Consider the following 23422-nt stretch of genomic DNA (forward strand, 5'->3'; position numbering starts at 1 on the left):
TGGTCACTGGCCTTACTAAAGCAGGCGTGCACTTTAGTAAAGCGTGCGGCAGCTTTTACACCCATGTCCCGACCCGGGCTCGGTATGAGCTTTAGTTGGTCAGTTATTACGGCGGCTCTCTCAGAACCACCCCGCTTTTGATATGAACTGAAATGAAAGGCGCTTTATTGGACATTGTATTGTTACAACACATTTGTTCTCTGCATTTAAGCCATCCTATTGTATAGGAGCAGTGGGCCGCTGCAGCGCCTGGGGACCGACTCCAGTTCTTCTTTCCAATGCCTTGCTCAGGGGCACAGACAGGTGTATTAACCCTAACATGCATGTCTTTTTTGATGGTGGGAGGAAACCGGAGCACCTGGGAGAAACCCACACAGACACGGGGGGAGAACATGCACACTCCACACAGGAAGAACCTGGGACGGCCTGGGGTTCGAACCCAGGACCCTCTTGCCGTGAGGCAACAGTGCGGACCACCGGGCCACCGTGCCAACCACTCGGTTAAATAGATATGGAGCATGAGCTGACCTGCCATCCGCTCATCCAGCCTCTAAGTAAATACTGATCTGGAAAATCCTCCCCCTTGTGAAAGAGGAACTGCAGCGGGAGGTTGGACTGAGAGCTAATACAACAAACTGAGAACACGTCATGCGAGAATGAAACCAACCAGCCTGCTGTTCAGAGGGGGGGGGGGGGTTAATCCACACAAGACAGGGGAGGTGACCTTGCACAAGTTAAAGCGGCTATTAGCCCCTTGGTCAAACTCCTTCTACAGCCTGACAGCCATTGAGTAAATAGATGCACTTTCTTCTCCTGGATCACCACCTTGCCGTGGTGGAGAAGTTGGCGTGTACCAGTGATCCCAAGAGCTATGCCGCCCGGAGCTTAGCTCCTGGTAGGGTCACCCAAGGGGGATGGGGGGTTCCAGACGAAGCACGATCCAACAAAGACCTCAACGGTGGAACTGTGGAAGATGTCTCCAGGTCACAAGGGCAGTGAAGGCGGATGAAGGCTGCAACAGAGGGTGGCCCCCAATCGTCTTGGTTCCCCATGCCATTGGATTCTGGCCCCCCCAGGGGATTTTTCACTGAGTCCTGTTCTCAACGTTTTCTTGCCATTGCACCCCAGCTCCTGTCAAACGCTTGTTGGTGAGATTATCCGGACGTTGTATCCAAATCTCTGGCTTTCATTCGTCACAAATTATTGGCGACTACTGGCCTCGAGTGCCACCACGCTACCTCCTCATTATCAGACTTGGACCACTGCAAACTTTGAATAGGTCATATGTAGCCTCACGATTCGGACAACTTAAAAATACGATCGCAGAGATTGTCGTTTTTGTATAACTTGCCAACACCTACGACGAGATTGGTGTCGGCAGTGGTGTTTGACGTCTCTCGATCTCAAGATATCTATTCAAAATGAACAAACAGGAGACACCGGTACCACTGTGTCGGCGTCTTCCTCACTGCCAAACCAAATGACAAGGCCGAAACTGCATGCGTTTTGCTTACTGATGTTGTAAAAGTGTTGTATGGTAGAGATGTAAAATGCTACACAATTTATCATTTGATTTTCCCGGCAGATTCCTGCTGGACAGTAACTATTACAATGGTTGACTACAAAAACCGTTGTGGATTAGGTCTCGCTTTAAATACGCCGGTGACAAAATGCTCAAAAAAGGACTTTTTTTTTTGTCCCCTTTGTACGGAAAAAAAGAAGAAGCCGTGTGACAGTCAAATGTTCCTACATTAACCACATCACCCTGGCTGAGGTTCCTCTTGCCACCCGGCAAAGGTGCCTGGCTGAGCAATATCAGACGAAGCTGAGCTGAAGGATGTGAAGATTTCCACGCGAACAAATGTACGTTTGATCCCCTCCGTCACTGCTGTATTTCAGACAAACGCTACGCCACAAACACCCAAATCACGAAGGCTTTTGTCGTCGCCGCTCGTCTTGACAGGATGTTCCCTCAACAACCCCCCCCCACCCCACCCCCCCACAGGATCTGGCGTTTTACATCTTCACCCCTGTTTCCAAATGTGGGAGTAAAGATCACCCACTAGTGAGTCTGACGAAGAGGGGAAATCGTGGTGGCTAAAAAGCAGACGCTGCAGACAAATGTGGTCGCGGAGAAATCTGGTGGGGGGGAAAAAAAGCTTTCCCAGAAGATACCGCAATCACCGCAGGTGTCGACGAGTTGAATAAGTTTATTTTAAATAAGTCATCGCAGCAGCATATACATCTATTTAGGGTAGCCCCGTAGGAAAACGCCCTATAGTCAAACCAGAAAGAGGACTACAGTATTCTTGTGGTCCTTTGCCAAATCGCTATACAAACACTAATGCCAAGGTTACACAAATTATTACAATTTTTCCTGCGTTTTTGTGCCGTTGTTATACAAACGCCATTGCATTCCTACAGTGAAGAAGATGCTCCCTTAGCATTACTATAGAAACACTTTAGTCCGTGGTTATTGCATAATTGTGACCCCCAAAACAAAAACAAAACAGGAAATACTGTAATGTAATAATGATTAAATAATTTCTCCATTTTTTTCCCTCTGATCCTAGCACGGGCAATATCGGTATAGGAGCTCTGCAGGTAGAAAAACAATCAGAAGAGACGACTATAAGAGCTAACCCAAATAAAAAGTGGTCCAGCCGCGCCAATACGTTAAGCCTGCTTGCAGCACAGGAAGCGGTAACCACACAGATTTTAAAACTAGATTACACTCTCGCGCCGGGCGCGTGCAAACCGCCTGCGTTACATCTGGCGCGGTGGCCTCGCTCTCTCGACAAATGTCAATCATCCCCCCGGTGACCGCGGCGGCAGCGAAAACACCTCTTCAGTCGCGTGGTCGGTACACCATCTGCCACTTACACAGAAAGCGGCGAAGACGCGCTGCCAAATTTAGCACGTCCCACTTTCCACGGTTTTGGCGGAGAGTTCAGGGGGCTGTGCAGTGTCGGCGCCGTGCACAGGCCTGTGTGTGTGAGAGTTCTGAGATTTAACCAGAGAGTCTGTCGGCGAGTCTCTTGCTGCCCACGTGGCATCTCTGTCTGTGTGCTATGGGTGTGTTTGTCAGTGGCCCGTTTTACCCAGGTCGCAGTGACGCAGTGTCTCACGTCCGGCCTGCCGGACCTCTCACTGCGAGGCTGGCGTGGGCCGTACCAGCTGGGCTTTGTAGTAAATACATTCGGTGCCGGGCCCGGTAGGAGCTGGGACCTGGCTGCGGAGTGGCAACTGGATCTCCTCATACTGAAATGAAAAGAAAAAAAAATCATTATTATCATCACCACTATTATAATTTGTTTTCATCCCTCCCCCCCCCTCCCCTTTTCTCCCCAATTGTACCCAGCCAATTAGCCCGCTCCTCCGAGCCGTCCCGGTCGCTGCTCCGCCTCCTCTGCCGATCCGGGGAGGGCTGCAGACTACCACGTGCCTCCTCCCATACATGTGGAGTCGCCAGCCGCTTCTTTTCACCTGACAGTGAGGAGTTTCGCCAGGTAGGGGGGGGGGGACGCTATTCCCCCCGGTTCCCCTTCTCCCCTGAACAAGTGCCCTGACTACCCAGAGGAGGCGCTAGTGCAGTGACCAGGACACATACCTGCAGACACAGCCAGTGGTGTCTGTTGGGACGCCCGACCAAGGCGGAGGTGACACGGGGATTCAAACCGCCGATCCCCGTGTTGGTAGGCAACGGACTAGACCGTCACACCACCCGGACGTCATCACTATTATAATTACTAGTATTAGTAGTGGAACTTGTCCTAACAGTTGTGGTAGTAGCACTAGTTATAGTAGTAATATATATATATATATATGTAGTAGTAGAAGTACTAGTAATAGTAGAAGTAGCAGTAGAACTAGCGGTCGTAGTGTCCGTAGTAGTAGTTGCAGTAGAAGCTATAAAATAGCAGTGGCAGTAGTGCAATACATGCAGCTCTGTGGTACATGGTGTGTATGTGAAGGATTTGTGTATAGAGGTTGAAAGAAGTGGCTCAGGCTTTAGAAGACAGTCTGCTGACCTCTTGTTGGTTGGCTCTGTCTGGTGACTCAGTGGGGAGAGGTGACACGTCATAGTCACGGTGTCCGGCCTTCCTCTTACGCGGCGCCAAAAAAGCCCAAACTGCCCCCCCACCTGCCCGCACAGAGTTTAGGAGTTAGCCAACACGTAGAAACTGCTGCTGCTGCTTTGAAACCTCAGATCCTGCAGTGTGCAACTTCCTGCTCCACTGTAGTTTCGTTTTGCCCGACTTCCCGTTTCACACTGTTCTTCAGCTCGTTGGGATATTTTGTATTTATTCGTTTTACTCGGGCTCTTGCTGCGCTCTCTCTCCCCCTCTCACTTGTCCTGTGAAGCACTTTAGCTTACACTTGCCTTGTATTTGCAGTGATTTATGAAAGATGAAAATTCCCGCTTTGCACTTGATATCGAATAAACTGAAAGAAGCTGTCACAGAAAGGTGAATCAGCTCATCTGGACACTCATCTAAGTGACCTCTTCGGTCCCAGGTGACTGCAGGTATCCCCGCCCTTATACACAATACAGTGGCATGTTGACCGAAACCAACGATGGGTTTTATATGCAAATTACCGTGACCATTAACTAGAGTTACAATGGCCATGTGTACTATTCACAGAGGATTTGGGAATGGTTCTGGTACTGTTCTGAATGTGACGTTCACTACTGCCTACCAGTAGATTAAGAATAGACGCCAGAAACTCAGAGATGTTATAGGTCACTGAGTTAATCATATAGGCCATAATGGCACATCCTGTTTACGTATCTTGGGTAAATCACACAGACTAGGAGTAGCCCTCCGGGGGTATAATCTGTGGTACAACGCTCTGTCAATAGCATTGTCCTGTCCTAACAGGACTGGAGACCAGCACACACCGGCACCGGTTGACGTGAGTCAAGAGGAATGCTCTGATTCATTTCAATGTAAAACCCCCACACCGGCGTTTAGCCCCAAGCCTATATGCATGTCTACATGATGACACGGTTTTCTCCCCAGGCCTCGACGCTGTGACAGACCCGTATTTTCTACGGCTAAATGATGTTTGCTGGGATTGCAGCAGCTTTACAGACAACGTGAAACGGCATTCAGAGCACATCCTGCTTCCACAACGTGTGACGTACTAAGAAATAAAGCCGGATATTAGGGTGGGATGTGATGTTTGATCCTGCAGGATTTGATCGACTCACGCGATACGTTTTATGACGCTGTCGGTTGGAATGTTGCTCGCCCGACCGTTGAATATGTCGTCGTTGGATAGGTGCATCCATCCATCCATCCATCCTTAACCAAACCGCTTATCCTGCTCTCGGGGTAGCAGGGATGCTGGAGCCTATCCCAGCAGTCATTGGGTGGCAGGCGGGGAGACACTCTGGACAGGCCGCCAGGCCATCACAGGGCCCACATACACACACACACACACACACACACACACACACACACACACACCTAGGGACAATTTAGTACGGCCGATTCACCTGACCTACATGTCGTTGGACTGTGGGAGGGAACCGGAGCACCCGGAGGAAACCCACGCAGAGACGAGGAGAACATTCAAACCCCACACAGAGGGCGACCTGGGAAGACCCCAAAGGCCGGACCACCCCGAGGCTCGAACCCAGGACCCTCCTGCTGTGAGGTGACCATGCCAACTACTGCGCCACCATGCAGTGGTTAGCTAGCTATCTATCTATCTATTATTATTATTACAGTGATGTGCTCTATATGAATGGCCCTGCTCATTGTCTTCATATGTTGGATGCTGCTAACGACAGGGCTGTCTGGGTGTAAGCCTCTCACACATCCCTGTGCTCTGTATTCCGGAGCCGACTGGTCTTCTCTCGCCGTGCGTCGAGCCATTCATTGGTTTACATTTATTCTCAAGTCCATCTGCATCTCCCGTAATCTCAGCAGCTCTCAGCTACGGTCTCGGGGCTACTTGAGGTCGTCGGTCCCCAGTCTGTACTGAGCCTGGCAAAAAGGTGTTTTCATACCCTGCACCTTCTGCCCGGACCTCCCTGCCAAATGACCTGGAAGTGCCTAACGTGATTCCACCTGGGGACTTTAAGAAACTCCTCGACTTACTGGTGATGGACTCGTGCACGTGCCCTTTAGCCTTTAATATTACTTTACAGTTGAACTGTTTGAACCGTTGTCAACTGAATTTACTTGTTTATTTATGTTTGTGTTTTGTTCCTCTTATTGTTCACAGTAGTTGAGTTTGTATTGTGCAGCACAACTTGTAGTGAAATTTGCAGTACAGTGGGAAATGAGTGTGAAATGTGCAGTGGCTGAATTAACTCAAGAGTAGGCGAGAAGGGGTAGGAAAAAAACAAGTGCATAGTCCTCCTACTCCTTTTCCAAGGTGTAACAAATCTGATGCTACGCAGGTGTGACGTGTGGATTTGCTGATCACTTCAGATTATTGGCAACGGCTCATCTGCGTGTTATATATATCCTGCTTAGCTCCCTGTTGGAAATATATTGTAGCGAATTTAGGGGACGACGCAACCACAGGAACTGCCGCGGCCGGGACGCGAACCTGTATCGCCCGCACCGCAGGAGGCATCGCTAACCGCTAGACTAAAGGGTCAGACCCGCCAGCCAGCGGCCAGCGTGTCTTCTTATCCATGCACGTTCCCCTACCTCCCCCCCCTTCGGGAAGCTTAAGCATATCAGCTCCTTCACGCCTACAGGGCGCATGCGCTTCCGATGGCCTTACGGCAGGGGTCCCCAATTACTTTTCATAGCGGGCCACTTTTAGGGCCACTTTTAAAACCACGGGCCACTCAACCTCCAGCAGCACGTTGGTCGTTAGTTTGTTTTGGTGTCGATACGTTGCAGGTATTATAATTTAAACAGAGATTTTTCATCTATTTTTCGATATATTACTAGTCTTACTTTTACTAGGAAATTAATTTGTATTTTTTTTTCTTTTTTTTGGTAGGGAAATAAAAAAAAATCTTCCTTCTGGCATTCCGACCCATAAATCAACTCGTCACGGGCCGGACGTGGCCCGCGGGCCGCCTATTGGGGACCCCTGCCTTACGGTCTCCACCATCCCACTTCTGACGCCAATGTAAGCGGTTATGTACTTGCCCGGTGCGGGATTCGATACGAGATACTCCGGGGCACCGCGACACTTGGTTTAGCTATACGTATGAACCACACACTTTAAAGACGACAACGTTACGCCGTGTTGGACTCACCTATCAGCAAGCCAGACAGGACGCTGAGGGCAATGACGACATAGTCGTTCTGCCTGAACCGGAAGTGCTGGTGGCACCCTTCCGCTGCTTCGGCCGGCGGCCCGGCTTCACGGCGAAGCGACGCAGACACACACACACACACACACACACACACACACACACACACACACACACACACAACATGTTAAATAGGCCCACACATCAAAATAATGAACTTCATATGAAGGTTAAGTTTATTTACGCTGTCTACGTTTCATTCATCTCTAAACATTTTTTTTTAAATTATTTTTCTTTCTATGACGCCGAGTGGACAGTTTTTTTCCCCTCGTTGTTCACAGTCGACGTTTGTATAGTGCGGCACAACTGGGGTTGAATTTGGGTAGAGGCTACTTCCGGTCGATGCAGAGAACGGTGATCTGAGCATGCGCAAGTACTCGCTGCCTCTAGGGTTAGGGCGGGGTTAGGGTTAAAGTCAGCTGATCAGACGCAGAGTAGGGGCGGGTCTTCCTAGAATCCTAGCGCCTGGATGCTAGGCGGGGCGCGATATTATGAACCCTACATAGGCCTCGCCAAAATCCCGTTTCTGGCTTTGTCGCGGGGCGCGATATTATGAACCCTACATAGGCCTCGCCAAAATCCCGTTTCTGGCTTTGTCACGTGTGCGCCACCGTAGCAACGCGAAAATATGTTGTTATGGGGTTAGCGCTCATCAAGGAAACGCTGTACACCCTCAATTTAACCTGTCTAAGTTATCCACAATCAACATTAACGTTTTTAACTCAATCTTTGCTTGCTCCACGTTTGAGCATAGGATACTTCACCCCTTATCATGACTACAAACAAAACGAGCTCCTATATTGTAGTAATATGACTTTTACATTTATACACAGGTAACAACTTACTGATCAGCTTTCTTAAATGTGAGAAAGTCTATTTATCAGATATATGTTCATTTTCAGACAACTAACGTTACTTACCTCCGTTCTGTTGTTGACAGCCAGCAGTCCAAAATTACAAAAGCAGCCAGCTGTCCAAAATTGCGAAAAATACAAAATTACAAAATTGAAGGTAGCTAACGTTAGCTTTGCTTCGCACCGAGTTGATAGTTGATTGTTTCCTTAGCAACGCAGCGGAAATCCGGCGTCCGTTCGCGAGATTTGGGACAGGGTACGGGATTTTGGCGAGGGCTATGTAGGGTTCATAATATCGCAGGCGGGGCGTGTGGAGGCGTGGTAGAGGCGTTTCGCGCATGCTCAGTTGACCGTTCTCTACTCCCATTTCCGTTCTCTGCATCGACGGGAACCAGCCTCCACCGTTGAAGTTGAGCTGCGGGAGAGTGGGAATTGCGTGTGACCAGTGGCGCCCCCAGACATTTTTCATGGGGGGGGGGGGCAAATGGGGCCACTGAACATCTTGGGGTGGCACACCAAAACCAAAAGCCATGGCTGAATTTGGGGAATTCTATGATGCTGTTGTAGTTTACTGCATAGCCTAGTGGGAAACTGTCAATATGAGAGTTAAGAAAAATATACATTATTGATTTAAATGAACAGCACCTATTGTAAAATATCACATAGAAGCATATTCTGCATATGCGACTCGTGGCTGGGGGGGCCAGCGGGGGGGCCAGGGATAGTGTCAGGGGTGGCCACGCGCCACTGCGTGTGACGTGGTGTTTAAGAGCAGGTGGGAAGGGGGAAAGTAAGCGTGTGCGTCCTCCCACTCCTTTTCCAACATGGAACAAATAATCTGACGCTACGGAGACTCGTCCGCCGAGATTCATGTGTGGACGTGTTGACCCCTTCAGATGCCGGCAGTGTCCTGCTTACTTACATGTGAGAAATAAATCATCTTTCATTCAAAAATGTATATAAACGTCCTCATTTGACAAAAACGAACGCTCGTCTCCAACCAATATTTTTTTTCTTGCTCTCCTTGGCACGTGCCGTTTTTGTTTTTGTAACTTTTCTGTCCACAAAATTGCTCTTTCGTACCCACTGTAGAGTCACAGGCGAACTATATGAGGACGTTGTGGCTTTGACCCGGAGCTCTTCAATATCGCTTTTAGTGCAAGTTACTCCAACATTGTGGCTTTGACCTTGATCTCTTTAATATCGCTTTTAGTGCAAGTTACTCCAACATGTCCACTTTATTCAGCTGAAATGTAAAATAGGCCCCGTAATATCTGACCAAATACATGATGCCACCAAACCTGTGGTCACAGCACATAAATGCTATGCTGCGTATGGTAGGCTGCTCTCGAAAGTCAACAACAAACAGACCGAAGATGCAGACTCTATTTAGCTTTTAAGGCCTAGAGATGATAAAGGTTTTTCCAGAGTCGGCTCAAGTACCAACCAGAAGCTTTTGACTTCCCCTTAATTCTCGCGAAATCTGTCATGGTTTTGCTCTTACCGGGGATGAGGCGGAAAGCATCTTTGAACAAGGTGGTGTTCTTTTCTCTCCAGGCGCAGTAGTAAACCCAGCAGTCACTCGCCGTGACATTGTGAATAACCAAGCCGTTTCCATGCCGCACGGAGTACTTTTCTTTCGACCTGTAAACTGGGGAGGTGAACTCGGTGGCCTTCTTGTTGAAAGTGCGCAGGATGGTCACCCGGAGCTGCCCGTTGAGCTCCATGTACCACAGGATGTTCTCAGCATCCAGAGAACAGGTGAGGTTGACGCTGTCGCCCAAGTTCACTCTGACCTTCACAATGTCCTCCTCCGACTTCACGCCGAGCAGAAAGGCAAAGGTCAAGCAGCAAAACCCCAAGCTAGGCCCGGGCAGAAAACCCCCCATGTGGACGCCCTGACGAGGCCGCGGCAGTTTGCTGAGTGTACAGCTGAAACGAGGGCAGACTGCTGAAGTAAGGTTGGCTGGCGAGCAAAAAAATTGAGCGGGGAGGAGGGGAAACAAAAAAAAAAAAAGCCCTCAAAACTTACAAAACCGCGGTAACTATCTGTCAGTCTTCTGTCTCGGCATCCTGTGCGTCGTCCCCCGACCACAGAAGTTAAGTTCTCCATGTTTCATCAGCCACGAACAGGAAGTAAAACCCGCTCCTTTTGCGAGAGTGTAAATTCTAAATAAGGGAGATGAGCCGTTTTTGAGGACTTACACATAGAGCAGACGACTTTCTTGCTAAAAACACAACCAGGCTTCTCAGTTTGCCTTTTTTTAATTATTTATTTATTTATTTATTAGTTTGCTCAAGTGTGGGCAAGCAGAAAAAGCAAGAACGGGCACTTACAAAAAAAAACATGAGCAGTTTAATGCGTGGACACTTCAGTCTGTAGCTTTTAAAAGCTTTAATCAAAGCAGGATGTCGACAAATGTAAAGAAGAAAAAAAAACCACCGCAAAGGCCTCCTCTGAAACCGTGATGATCTACAGCCAAATCCGGCAAGCCCTTGAAAATAATAAACCCTACTTCACACGCTCCGAGAGGGAGTCGACCGACACTGCTTGAATCGGGGGCGCGTCGTTAAAACGAGGAGCGAGAGCGTTTGTACATGTTTTACTCCGGCCACGAAAAACCGAACGTCCAATCTTCGCCTCGCTTTACTGTTGTCAGAGGATCGCCGGTTTTACAGGACGTGTGTTTTGGAGTAGATCTGGGTCAGAACCTCCCTGCCTGTGGTGATCTGCGAGATGGGGGGCACATTTTGCCGTAGGAGCCCCTACAACGCTTTAAACCCTGCAGGTTTAATTTGTAGAAAATAAACGGGCTCCTGAATCTGGCTCGGTGAAACATTCATTCCTTCATTCTGAACAAACTGGTCCAATGAACTTTCAGCAGTGAATAATAAATAACTGAAATAACAATAATAGTAATAATAATAAGTTAGTCAAAAGAAGGATAAATAAATAGACAAAAGCCCTGGTTAGCTAGTCCAGCCAACAGGTTGGTCTTAAAGTCCTTATATAGTTTAAGACATTTTGCACAAGCAGCTTTGAGCTGTGCTGTAGCTACATGGATCAGAATTACACAAGCGAGTACACAAAATACGTCACTCTCTGGACACCTCTCGAGAGCCTGAATAGCAACCAACAAAAGACAGATTCATGTGCATCGTGGGAAATGGCGGAATCTCAAAATCCGCTTGCATGTCATAAACCAGCGTTTCCCAATCCAGTCCTGAAGACCCCCCCCCCCGCTCTGCAGATGTAGCCCTGCATACACGCACGCACTTAGACAATCACATTACAGCACGTCATAGACTTATAGCACACTGGAAGTGGGAAGATGGCGGCGCGCATTCATGTTTGCAGCGGCCTCACCCCAGTACCGTCCACGCAGTGTCTTTGTCCACATCTGCGTCTAAGTTCGTTGTGTCTTCGTTTGATGGCTGGGAGAGCTGGCGCTGGATCGGCTGGGAGAGCTCGGTCTGCTGCGCCCTGCGGGCCCAGGGACCACGGCCCTGATCGGAGCTGGGCCCGAAGAGTTAACACCAAGGGCGGTCTGACAGGACGCGGAAGCGGGGCCAGGCTAAGCTAACTGCTAGCCCATGCAGACCGGACTGTGTTCCACTGCGCGGACTGCTTTGCTAACTCTTTGTGGGGGTTATTTTTGGTTTTTTGCTTCTTTCTCTTCTGTTTTTGTATGTTTTTGGTGGTGTCGCATTTGGGAAATTTGGGATGTGTGTTTTCGTCTCTTGTGTCGCACTGCTGTTGGGCTGGGGGGAAACAGAATTTTGCTTCTTTTGTGTACGCAAGTACATGAAAGAAATTACAATAAATTGTTCCTGATTCATATATATATATATATATATATATATATATATATATATATATATATATATATATAAAAAAAACTCCAGGTATTGGTTGAATAAGTACAAGCAGGCCTATGTATGGAAGGTTGCAGAACAGCAGTGGATTAGGGATGGGATTGGGAAACACTGGCTTCAGCATCAAGTCAGACTGCGTGGATAACATGACTTGTTGAAAACAACGTCCAAGCAATCAAACCTTGCAGAAACGCTTAGATTTCACTGGTTAGTCCTCCATTTTTGTTGGGGTATGTTAATCAATTAAATCAGTTCATGCAGTGTTGGGCTGGAGGGAAACTGGCTCTCCATTGCACACGGTTGCCCCCTGCCTGCTGTCGGTAGACAGATTAACGCTGAAGTGATAGTCTTCGTTTTTGGTGAACACGGCCTGCACATGTTATGACCACTGTCGCACAGGTGCCCGAATCTACAATACGCAGTGACGGCTCTAGCTATTGCTGAAAGTGTGCATACAGATTATCCAGAACGCAGCTGGCCTCGGGAAGATGAAAGAGGCTGTGTGCAGTTCTCGCTAAAGAGGGAGGAGCGTTTGTCCCAGGAGGAGAAGCAGGTTCACTCCGAGGAGGTTAAACGTTAGAGCCACGCTGCCGTCTCCGGTGTGCACGTCCTGTTCAACCTTCTTCTCTGGACCCACAGGTTTCTCTTCCTTCTCTGACTCCACGGGATTATCTGCAATAAATCATTTGAAGCTTTAGCACCGCTTTGAATCAACAAATTTACTACCAACTGTGTGGACATCCGGGGAATTCCAGAGGTGTCTTCCTCTAGGAATACACGCCGGTTCCCCGTGGACAGTGGAAAGCTGCCGATCAACGCTGCCAAAGTGCCTCTGAGCAAAGCCACCGGACCCCTCCGTACATGGATCCACCCCCGCCTTAATGACGGCGTGGAGCCGAACCAACCAGTTTCGGATGAGGTGCGGGGATACAGTCTGACGGGGGCTATCTCGGGATCGCTCTCACATCAACTCGCCTGTGAAAAACAGTGTCTGCAGAAGATTTGCTCGTTCTGCTTTCAGGCCTCCGCACAAACTCCCGGAGACACACACACACACACACACACACACTGACCGGTTGTTGCCCTTATCAGAGTGTAACAAGGTTCATCAGGCGGGTGTGAATATTGTGAGGTTTATCAGGTGAGCAGATATGCATGCACGTTTTGTTCTGTGTCCAGTTCACCGGCTGTGGACAAGCTTGTCCTCCCTGAGGACACCAAGCCATCTGTCTTACTGGTGCTAAACGTCTCGCCTCTTGTGGCCCAAATCAATGCTGATTTCAAATTCAGCCACGTCATAATAAATTAAACTCGCACAGCGCTTTTCTAACACTCGGTCACTTTGCAATAAAGGGGGTGAAACAAGACGACATATAAGCGTAACAGACATACAGGGGGTGGATGGGGAGGACGGGGAGGCCACGAGAGGGAGAGGCGGCAGCCGCACACGACACCAGCAGGACTCTCCCACTTAAACACATACGAAAGGGTAAGAGAAACAAAAAAACAACAGCACTGTGGACGTTGATGTTGTGTAGGGGTTTACTCCCGCAGCCTATTCCTCTCCTGAGGTGTCCACTAGGTGGCACTATTTAACCCAAAGCTGGGGGCTGGTTCTTGGGCATCAGGGAACGTCCACACACCGGTGGGCCTGCGTACATCAAGTCTAGGGGCCAGACCTCCTCCGAGTCGGTTCAGCTAGGGTCCAAGGTGTACCCAGTTACCGTGTGTCGCCATGAGGAGGCGCTCCATAGGGCTTGCCGTCGGAGAGGCTATGCACTGGCAGGGAGAGACTTACGTGCTCGGCTCTCCTGTTCACATTGCTGCTAGCCAGCGGTGAAGGTTGAGAGTGAGATGTGACAGACACACAACACTACACCAGCACACTAGACGCTTCACAACAACCCCACTTCTTACACAGGAATGTCAGACACACACACACAAAGATGACGTGGTTCTGTTGGCTTCATCAGAACGCGAATTCCAGCGCACACTGGGGCGGTTTGCAGCTGAGTGTGAAATGGCCGGGATGACTCAGCCCCTCCGAGTCTGAGGCCATGGCCATGTAGGGTTACCTCCACCTGCTAATCCATCCATCCGTTATCCAAACCACTTATCCTGCTCTCAGGGTCGCGGGGATGCTGCAGCCCATCCCAGCACTTATTGGGCAGCAGGTGGGGAGACACCCCGGACGGGCCGCCAGGCCATCACAGGGCTGACACACACACATACACACCTAAGGACAACTTAGTACGGCCGATTCACCTGACCTTGATGTCTTTGGGCGGAAACCGGAGCAGCTGGAGGAAACCCACGCCGACACGGGGAGAACATGCAAACTCCACACAGAGGACGACCCGGGACGACCCCCAAGATTGGGCTACCCCGGGGCTCGAACCCAGGACCCTCTTGCTGTGAGGCGACCGCGCTAACCACTGCACCGCCTTGCCGCCTGACCTGTTAAGGCAGTTCTAAATACTGCCTGATCAGACGGATGTAATCCTGGCAAATCAGAGGATCAGCAGCGTTGGGGGTCCCCTTGAGGGACCACTGGTATATCCAAGCCAAATGCTACGTTGCTTTCAAACATACATTCTGTAACGTAGTTGGATAATTTTTTCCAGCATCGCTGGAGGTCTTCCAGGGTCACACATGCAACATCTATCCAAGATATATCGATATGGTTTGTTCACACATGACAGTGCCTTCTGTCTCGGTCGCCACTCGTGTAAGAAGCCTTTTATACGGCCTCTCTAACGCTTACGTTATTTTTATTCATACATTTATTCCAGCACTCTATTTTCCATATAACCATCACACTGCCGATTATCGAGCTCTTTTATTTCTAGGTCGGTCCATTTTCCAATATGGTTTTACTACAAACAAAAAAAATCTCTCACTTTAGACAGCTGCCTGCTGTGTACGAGTTGCAGATACATGCACTATGATCTTTGGTTCACATGCTCCCGTAAAAGCGGCTTAATCCGGCGGCTTTAGTTCAAACTATCGTCGTTTCGCTACATCTCTGCACGTTACTACTAGGTCTCGAGTCAGCAAATAGCCAATACAACGTATATGCAATACTGACTCCTGGTTGCATTTACACACGAGCCCAACGCGTAAAATTGAGGGAAGAGTTACGGGTTTTGCATTATGTGCGAGTGGGCTTTTACTCTTGGTAACCAACCATCAATTTGGAGGCCCTATTCTATTCTAAATCTCTAGAAGTCTCTATAGCTGAATCTCTAGAGGTCTCTATAGCTGAATCTCTAGAGGTCTCTATAGCTGAATCTCTAGAGGTCTCTATAGCTGAATCTCTAGAGGTCTCTATAGCTGTCCTGTAGCTAACAAGTGTAGACTGTGATTGTGCTGGGTAGCTCCACTAGAGCAGTCTGGAAGTTAGCACCTTGCTCAAGGGCACTCTGACAGTATTTGATGGGGAAGGGTTGAGTATTAATCTTTTATTTCCCCCGCCGATACTAGACAACCAGGTCCATGGGCTCAAACTGGCAACCTTATGGTCACCAAACCCAATTTCCTCAACCGTTTGGCGCACCACAGTTCTATTAAACAATAGTGTTCAATTACAGCATAAAACTACAGTACCAAAAGCCAACGCTGAACTACAGCCCTGTACTCCAAGATCGAAGAGCATCACAAACCTGCGACCGTGAGCGTCACATGCTGCTCAACGTCCAGTTTGGGGATGAAGCATTTGTAGACACCGCTGTCAGTCAGCTGGGATTTCTGCAGGACAAGAGAGAAGTTCCCCACCGTGTACCACTTGGGAAAGCTAGTGATTCGGTCCTTGAACTGAGTTGCCTGAGTGGACAGATCCGGGTTGCCCTGCAGGATGTCGTACACGTTCTCTTCGTCCCTGGTCCTCCAGAAGACGGAAAGATCCTTCATGGATGTGTCAGCCTGGCTGTGGGAGCAGGGGATGAGGACATCTTTTCCCCTGGAAGTGTTGACGCTCACCTGGGAAGAAACTACAAGGCATGTCACTAGCTTAGCCTCAGAAATCTACATATCCTTTAGGACAGAGGGAAAGTCTATCCCTATTATACACTCACTGTTCATGCAGTACATAGGTTGGTCTCATTTTCACAGTCATCCATTTTTTTCTTCATACTGGACGTTGTGGAACATAGCATGGTAGGAAGCGACCGAGACCAACCGTAAAAAACTGTACATTTTGAAAATGACCATTCCAATTCACTATGTAGCATAGCACCATGTTAGCTTTGCCTGAACCATGAATTTTTTTTGTGCTTTTGCCCTGAACAAGGACGGCGGCTTTGTCCCCCATCAATTACATTAAACCATAGATGGCAAGCTGGATCTGTCTGTCCAGCATTAAGAAAAGGATGGATGACTGTGAAAATGAAAATGAAAAATTGGGATAGACTTAAGCATGGCAAAATATTCCTTTAAGACTCATAGATAATAAAAGACACTCACAAAAACACAAGACACAAGACGAGAAATGGCAGAAGAGAATGTGTAACATGATGGGATATGTAAATTACAATAAATTATAGTTGAGCCCATGCAAAAAACTTTATGAAATGAAACTTTATGAAAAATGTAGAATAAATTCATAAAAGGCATGCATGAAATCATAAAAATGATCGATACTAAATTAAAACTACAATACTACTGTTTTTACTGTTTTATTTTTGCACAAGCAAAAAAAAACAAAAAACAAAGGTCCTCTAGTGGCCCTCTAGTGGTCAGAGATATTAGTGGTCAGAGATGCTAGAGATTCGTCTATTAGTGGTCAGACATTAGTGGTCGGAAACACTACAGAGCACCTTAAGTGTCTACGGTGCCCTCTAGTGGTCAGAGACAGAACACACCTAATGATGTTCAGCATACTTAGGGATAGAGGCCTACCTGTAGTTAAGAAACAGATAATCAGGATCATCGTGGACCTGCCAAGTAAATGATCATGACGGATAATTTATTGAACCCAAAGGCAAATTAGATATCCAGTAGCTTAATACGGCACACAATTAAATACACTCAATAAAAGTCAGCCTGTCTATAGTAACTGCACCCTACATGAACACAAGATCCTAAATACTTGAGCTACAGGGTCCTGTACATGTGGGGATTATTGCCACAGTGCAAAATTATGGTGCAATGACCTCAAATATAGGGACTTGAAGTGCATTGTCAGCGGGGGTAAAATAGCCAGGGAAATACAACTAAAACAGAGACGGTGTGCAGAGCATCAGGCCCAGCGCTCAAACTTCCCGCTGCCCCCATTGGGAGGAGCTGAAGGGCCTAATGGCTCTGGGGACAAAGGATCTCCAAGACAAGCTGGTAAGATGCCCAGCCCTCGCAGCAGGACCTCTCTCTTTATCTACAACATTGTTCTTTTTTCACTTCTCGGCATGTTAGCCAACACCAAGTCCGACTTCAGAGTGAGCCAGACGCCGCGCTACACCGCTTCCTGGGAAACCTACACAGTATTTAATTTGAGCTATGGCAACGACAGTTCTATCAACGTAGACGTGTCCCCGTGTTTACATGCACCAAAAGTGCGTGCGCAGATTGTGAGGCGGAGAGGGGCCCACGGGTCTTGTGCTTGTAAACGTCACTGCGTTCATTTCGAAGGGGTCGTCACAGGGAAACTGATTTAAAACGAGACGCCTCACAGTTGTTGCGCTGTCGGTTGCACGAATCGTAAAGACGGCAAAAGCAAGCATCTGCATTTTTAATCGCACGGGAGAACGCCAGTGGGAAAATGAAGACGACAGGCGTGGATTCATGCGATCCCTCGGGCGGGCTGCAAGACGTGGTCAGGAGATTTGCGGAGAACATTTCATATCTGGCATGTATCCGTTTCTTACCCAAATAAGTGTGACTGAACATACCTAAGTAACAGCTCTAAATGTGGCACTGTCCGAGCAGAGCAGCTGCCAAAGCAGAAGTTTAGTTGTTAATGCCCAGCCTTCCTCAAGTCTGACCACGATCCCATCAGCTTTCTTGTGTCACGATGTTTGAGGTCACAATCTGACCCCAGCCTCGGTCTCATAACCGTACGGGAGACACATGACGAAGGAGAGATCAGATGATCCAGAGGCCCCGGACTGGATTCCAAGTGTTTAAACACACCACTGCACAAAACAAAGCTATAGTTGAGAGGAAGATATACAAGGCAGGCACAATACCAAGTAATGCAAGCAAAAAGAGAGAAGTCTTTGATTGTGATTTACTATATTAATCCCCGTGGGAAAATTACGCTCTGCATTTAACCCATCCTAGCTGTGTAGCTAGGAGCAGTGGGCAGCCGCCGTGCGGCCAACTCCAGTTCGTCTTGCCCTGCCTCGCTCAGGGGCCCAGACAGGAGTATTTACCCTGACATGCATGTCTTCTTGATGGTGGGGGAAACCGGAGCACCCGGAGAAAACCCACCACGGACACGGGGAGAACATGCAAACTCCACACACAGGACGACCTGGGATGACCCCAAAGGTTGGACAACCCGGGGTTCGAACGCAGGACCTTCTTCAGGACCTTTGCAAGCTTCAAACCAAAATGACAATGAACCCGACAGTCCCTTCAGTGATGTCACATTTTCGGAGGTAACTGAAGAGGACACGCCGCGCAATGGTATGGGTGTACAGTGTGATAGTGACTTAAGTGAGGGTTGAAAAGGCTTGTAAGAGGCTCTGGGATACAGTTGTTATGTTTGGCACGGTGGCACAGTGGTTAGCACTGTCGCCTCACAGCAAGCAGGTCCTGGGTTTGAACCCAAGGGTTGTCCAACCTTGGAGGTCATCCCGGGTCGTCCTCTGTGTGGAGTTTGCATGTTCTCCCCGTGTCTGCGGTGGGTTTTCTCCAGGTACTCCAGTTTCCCCCACCATCAAAAAGACATGCATGTTAGGATTTATACTCCCGTCTATGCCCCTGAACAAGGCATGGCAAGACGAACTGGACCTGGTCCCCGGGCGCCGCACGGTGGCCGCCCACTGCTCCTAGCTACACAGCTAGGATGGGTTAAATGCAGAGCATGAATTAATTTCCCCACGGGGATTAAGTATATCAAAATCAAACCAGATTTTCTGTTTCACTTCCTGTTTCATCACCAGACAGGATTCCACCAATGGATTTAACTGTCGCTTTCCTTCAAACCCTCTTTAAACAACGACACATCTAAACTGGTAAATACTGCTGCATTCGGAGAGCTGTTCTAAAGTTCTGTGACGCTCTCATGAGAAACTGGATGATCACCAGATGATGGATCAGTACATGTGTAACTCATGCGGTTTGGGCATGGGTATCTCTTTAGCAGACGTGTCTTTTTGGGCTTGAAAAGTCAATGCTGCTGATCGGTGCTGGCTGAACACACTTTCTTGAGGCTTTCCAAGAGCAAAGCTGACTGGTGCATGCAGTTGGCTCATTACGTTTAAAATGAACAGCTGCTTCTAACTTGAGAAGAAGGGCGGGGGTACACGGCTACACGACGAGCCGAGGGAAGCCACACAGGTACAGTTCCCTGTCAGGACCCATCCATGTTCCTTGTTTAAACACGCCCATGCATCGTAAAGTGTAGTCTTCTGACCTTGACGTTGGCTTGGGAGTACCTGGAATGACAAATAATCTTATAAGTATATGACAGGCTATGAAGGTTTTGCAAAGTTGATGGAAAACCATACCTCTGTTGAGACGTTACTGAAATAATACCGACTAATAAAGTACAAGAACAGGTCATGATATACTCCGGATTTCTTAAACTAAATAATGAAAGTTGCTTAAATAATGTTTTCCCCTGAACTCGAGTTGCTTCTCAGCATTCAGTTTCCCTGTACTTGGTTTTCTGGGGTTTTGAGTTTGGTTCCTTACAAAGAGTTTCTTATTAAAGACCTAGATAAACCATTTTCTTTGGCCTAAGGTATTCTAAGGAGGATTTGGTGATATTTTTCTATCCTACACATGTGGTCTAAAAGGACTGGTTAAACTACGAGGGCTTACCTTTGATTTGATGGAGCAGAACTTGTCTTCCTTCGATGACGGATGGTACAAGCAGTCTTGGACATGTCCACCAGCGAAGTAATCGCACGCTCCTAAAGACTTGTACGCCTTCACTGATTCTCTCGTAACTATACTTGGTTGTGTCTACGGGTGCTCAGTCACATCCCTCCGGCCCATGTTTGGCAACTTTGTGCTATCCCCTGTCCACCGAGCTTCAGCAAGCAGGGAGGTTTTTCTCCAGGGCTCAGCGGAAGTTTCGACTCGTAACGCTTTCCGTCTCCCTTGCTTAGACCTTAGGCATATTCTGAGATCTCCATTTTCTCACATTTCTACCTTTTCTCCATTTAATTTCAGGTTTTATACGCGCTCGTAGGTGCGCACGTGGTTTCTCGGCCACGTTTTGCCACACGTTCTGCGCGCGCAGCTCGTTTTCAACGCCGCTATTACGTCAGGGGTAACGAAGGGGTAACGAAGCGGTAACGCAGGGGTCTGTGAAAATACAGCAAAGATTCTTAAAATGTACTTTTGTGCTTTGCTCGAAGGATGCCTCGTTCGGTTTTTTGCAAATTATAGAAGAGAATTAGAAAATGGATGTTTTCTGTGTAACCTCATCACATCGCTGGCCAAGTTTTATATACCCATAAATGTAAGGTGTTAAAAATTAAACCCTCTTTTTGTCCCTTTAAAAAGGAAGCAGAGGCCACCATTAGAACATTATCTATAGTTCATGCAATGGAAAAGCTGTGAAAACCTTAAATTTATGCTCCAAAATTTAACATATATATTAAATATGTAAGCGAATTCGGGGGACAACGCAATCACAGGAAGTGCCGCGGCCGGGAAGCGAACCCGTATCGCCCACACCGCAGGAGGCATCGCTAACCGCTCGACTACAGGATCAGCCCCACCAGCTAGCGGCCAGCGTGACTTCTGATCCATGCAAGTTACACTATATATATATATATATATATATATATATATATATATATATATATATATATATATATATATTTTATAGTTGTATCAAACTTTGTAACCCCTGGCGCTGTATGTTTGTTTATTTTATTTAACCGTTAAGTAACGGTCAAGAAAAAATAAACAAATAAAGTCTCCTTTGTCATGCATGTTCACACGACGACCCACGTCGACCCAAGTCTGCACAAGCACTACGCACATAGTGAGTAATAAGTGCGTAAAATGGCCGACGCCCTGCAGGGGGGGGGGAGGGGAGGGGGGGGGACAACGATGCGAAACCCCACCTCCCATCCATCCAGACGGGTTATCACGGGGCAGCTGGAGCCTGTCCCAGCAGCACCGGGCGGCAGGCCCCCCGGGGAGGCGCCCTGGACAGGCCGTCACAGGCCCCCCGGAGAGACGCCCTGGACGGGCCGCCAGGCCGTCACAGGACGTCCCCCCCCCCCCCCCGACACACGCACACACAATGTGAACCAACCTTGGAAATGTCCAGCGGCTCGTCGGGACTGCCATCTAACTAAGACTGTAGTGTATTTGGATAACAAGTCCACCACGTCACACGTTACAAACATGACCCCCCTTTCTCTGCAACACGGGCACCCCTGTCGACACGCTAGACGTCACGTCGTCTCTAGGAAACCAATAAACAAGCCGAACAAAGGGCAACGCACGACTAAACCGGATGGCTGAGCCGAACATAAGCCAGCCGACATCTTTCTAGCCGAGAACACGGCCCTCCCGAAAACACCCGCTGTCTCTCTCTCATAGTTTACCTTGCTGTTAAACGACGGCGAAGTCGACACATGTGATGCGTTTGTTTACGCCGGGTGTTACGCCGGGTATTGCCCCGCCGCTATAAAATGTCCCTCTTCGCGGGAGGGGGGGCGCGCGCGCGCGCACGGAGGAGCGTTGACTTTTGTAATGCTTTCCGCTTCAGCTCAGCTATGACACGGGACCGCCGACGTCGCACGAGAACACGGACTCTGCGGCTCTGTTCCGAGTAGCTCGTTGGGTCACCAGCTGGTACCGGACCCCGTTTAGTGGACTATTTAGGGGGGGGGGGGACAGGACGACGACCCTCGGCTGCGGAGTCGTCCAAGCGCCTCGCCAGCAGTTCTTCTTCGTGGGTTTTTGCCTACGACGTGTTCCATTACCGCCATCTAAGGGATTGATGATAACACTAAATTCTCCTAATCTAATCTAAATTATATTTTTTTAAAAAAGAGTTCTTCATCATCCCTCGTCCCATTCTCTAAAACGACGGCCCAGTTAAGGCCCGAAAGCCTCTCAGCAGCCCCGGCTGCACGTCTTCTCCTGTAATTCTAGTGGTATCCATCAACAGCCATCTCTATGCCCTCAGCTTTCCTTCCTGACTAACCACCATGGCCAGAAATAACAAGAATTGAACCTTGTCCTTGAAAAATATATATATATATATTCATCGTGCGTCCTACCTGATTTGTTCTCCCTTGTTTCTTTAATCTCTCCTTTCCTAACTGCTTCCTCTTGGATCTGATGGTCGGTGCTTTTCATCTTTCACTTTCTCTTTGGACAGTCTGCTTGGTATGCCTCATGACCCCCCCCCCCCCCACACACACACACACACACAGATTACACTTGGGTTCTGTAATATTTATGGCTTATGATGAATGTGATGCTTCTTGTGTTCAATTTTCTACTACTACTTTCTGCTGCTTAGGGGGTCACCACAGCGGACCATCTGTTTTGTTTTCTGCATCTTGTCTGTCACGCCAGCCACCTCCATGCCCTCCCTCGCCAAACCCATAAACCTCCTCTTTGGCCTTCCTCTTCCCCTCTCCCCTGGCAGCTCCATATTCAGCATCCTTCTCCCGATATACCCAGCATCTCTCCTCCACCCATATCCAAACCATCTCAGTCTTGCCTCTAAAGTGCTCTAACAAAAATATTAGGAACACAGTGGTGTCACTTGTCCCATCTTCTAGATGTTTTGGTCCTCTTTACTTAATTATGTACGGTGGAAGAAAGCATGGACAATTTGTGATAAATACTGTAACGAGTTTAAGGAAATGTCCTTCAGTATATTGCACAGAATGTATCTGGCGACGCTCGTGTTAGAAACGTTCAAACTACACATTGATTATAAGTGTGATTTTTGTGGACTAGAAAAAGAGAGTATTAACCACCTATTCTTCCAGGGTATATGTACAATAATGTTCTGGATTGATGTAGCCAACTTTCTAAAAAAAAAAGAGAGTTAACATTAATATTGAAATACGTACGTTTGATGTAATGCTATATTTTTAGTAAAGATAGGATTGGAATTAACGTGCTGTATATCATACTGGTGATTACTTTTGGAAAATTCAATTTTCATAAGAATAAAAATGGTCAGGAACCAAGCCAAATGTCCTGCACTTTGTTAATGGATTTAAACAACATAACACCATTTTATTCAACCTTA

General features: G+C 48.1%; 2 protein-coding genes across 8 annotated transcripts; both read right to left on the bottom strand.

The window, feature by feature from the left end:
• Positions 1-2244: 2244 nt before the first annotated feature.
• Positions 2245-10076, bottom strand: LOC130131708 (uncharacterized). Its single transcript, XM_056301492.1, has 4 exons — positions 9650-10076; positions 7235-7339; positions 4032-4144; positions 2245-3261 (listed from the first exon to the last, which is right to left on the bottom strand). Exons 1-4 carry the CDS (start codon positions 10032-10034, stop codon positions 3148-3150), a joined length of 717 nt encoding a protein of 238 aa, XP_056157467.1. The 5' UTR covers positions 10035-10076; the 3' UTR covers positions 2245-3147.
• Positions 10077-10406: 330 nt separating this feature from the next.
• Positions 10407-22494, bottom strand: LOC130131481 (CD276 antigen homolog). 7 transcript variants are annotated; one of them, XM_056301167.1, is made up of 6 exons: positions 20005-20940; positions 19437-19616; positions 17904-18146; positions 16918-16955; positions 15684-16010; positions 10407-12693 (listed from the first exon to the last, which is right to left on the bottom strand). In XM_056301167.1, the coding sequence occupies exons 4-6, from the start codon at positions 16946-16948 to the stop codon at positions 12536-12538; spliced, it is 516 nt and encodes a 171-aa protein (XP_056157142.1). In that variant the 5' UTR covers positions 16949-16955; positions 17904-18146; positions 19437-19616; positions 20005-20940; the 3' UTR covers positions 10407-12535. The 7 variants fall into 7 exon arrangements, with proteins under 7 accessions (XP_056157142.1, XP_056157145.1, XP_056157146.1 ...); XM_056301170.1 differs by lacking the exons at positions 19437-19616; positions 20005-20940 and adding an exon at positions 22434-22473; XM_056301171.1 differs by lacking the exons at positions 17904-18146; positions 19437-19616; positions 20005-20940 and adding an exon at positions 22434-22494.
• Positions 22495-23422: the final 928 nt, after the last annotated feature.

The sequence above is a fragment of the Lampris incognitus genome, chromosome 21, assembly GCF_029633865.1.
Source record: "Lampris incognitus isolate fLamInc1 chromosome 21, fLamInc1.hap2, whole genome shotgun sequence".
Lineage (NCBI taxonomy): Eukaryota > Metazoa > Chordata > Actinopteri > Lampriformes > Lampridae > Lampris > Lampris incognitus.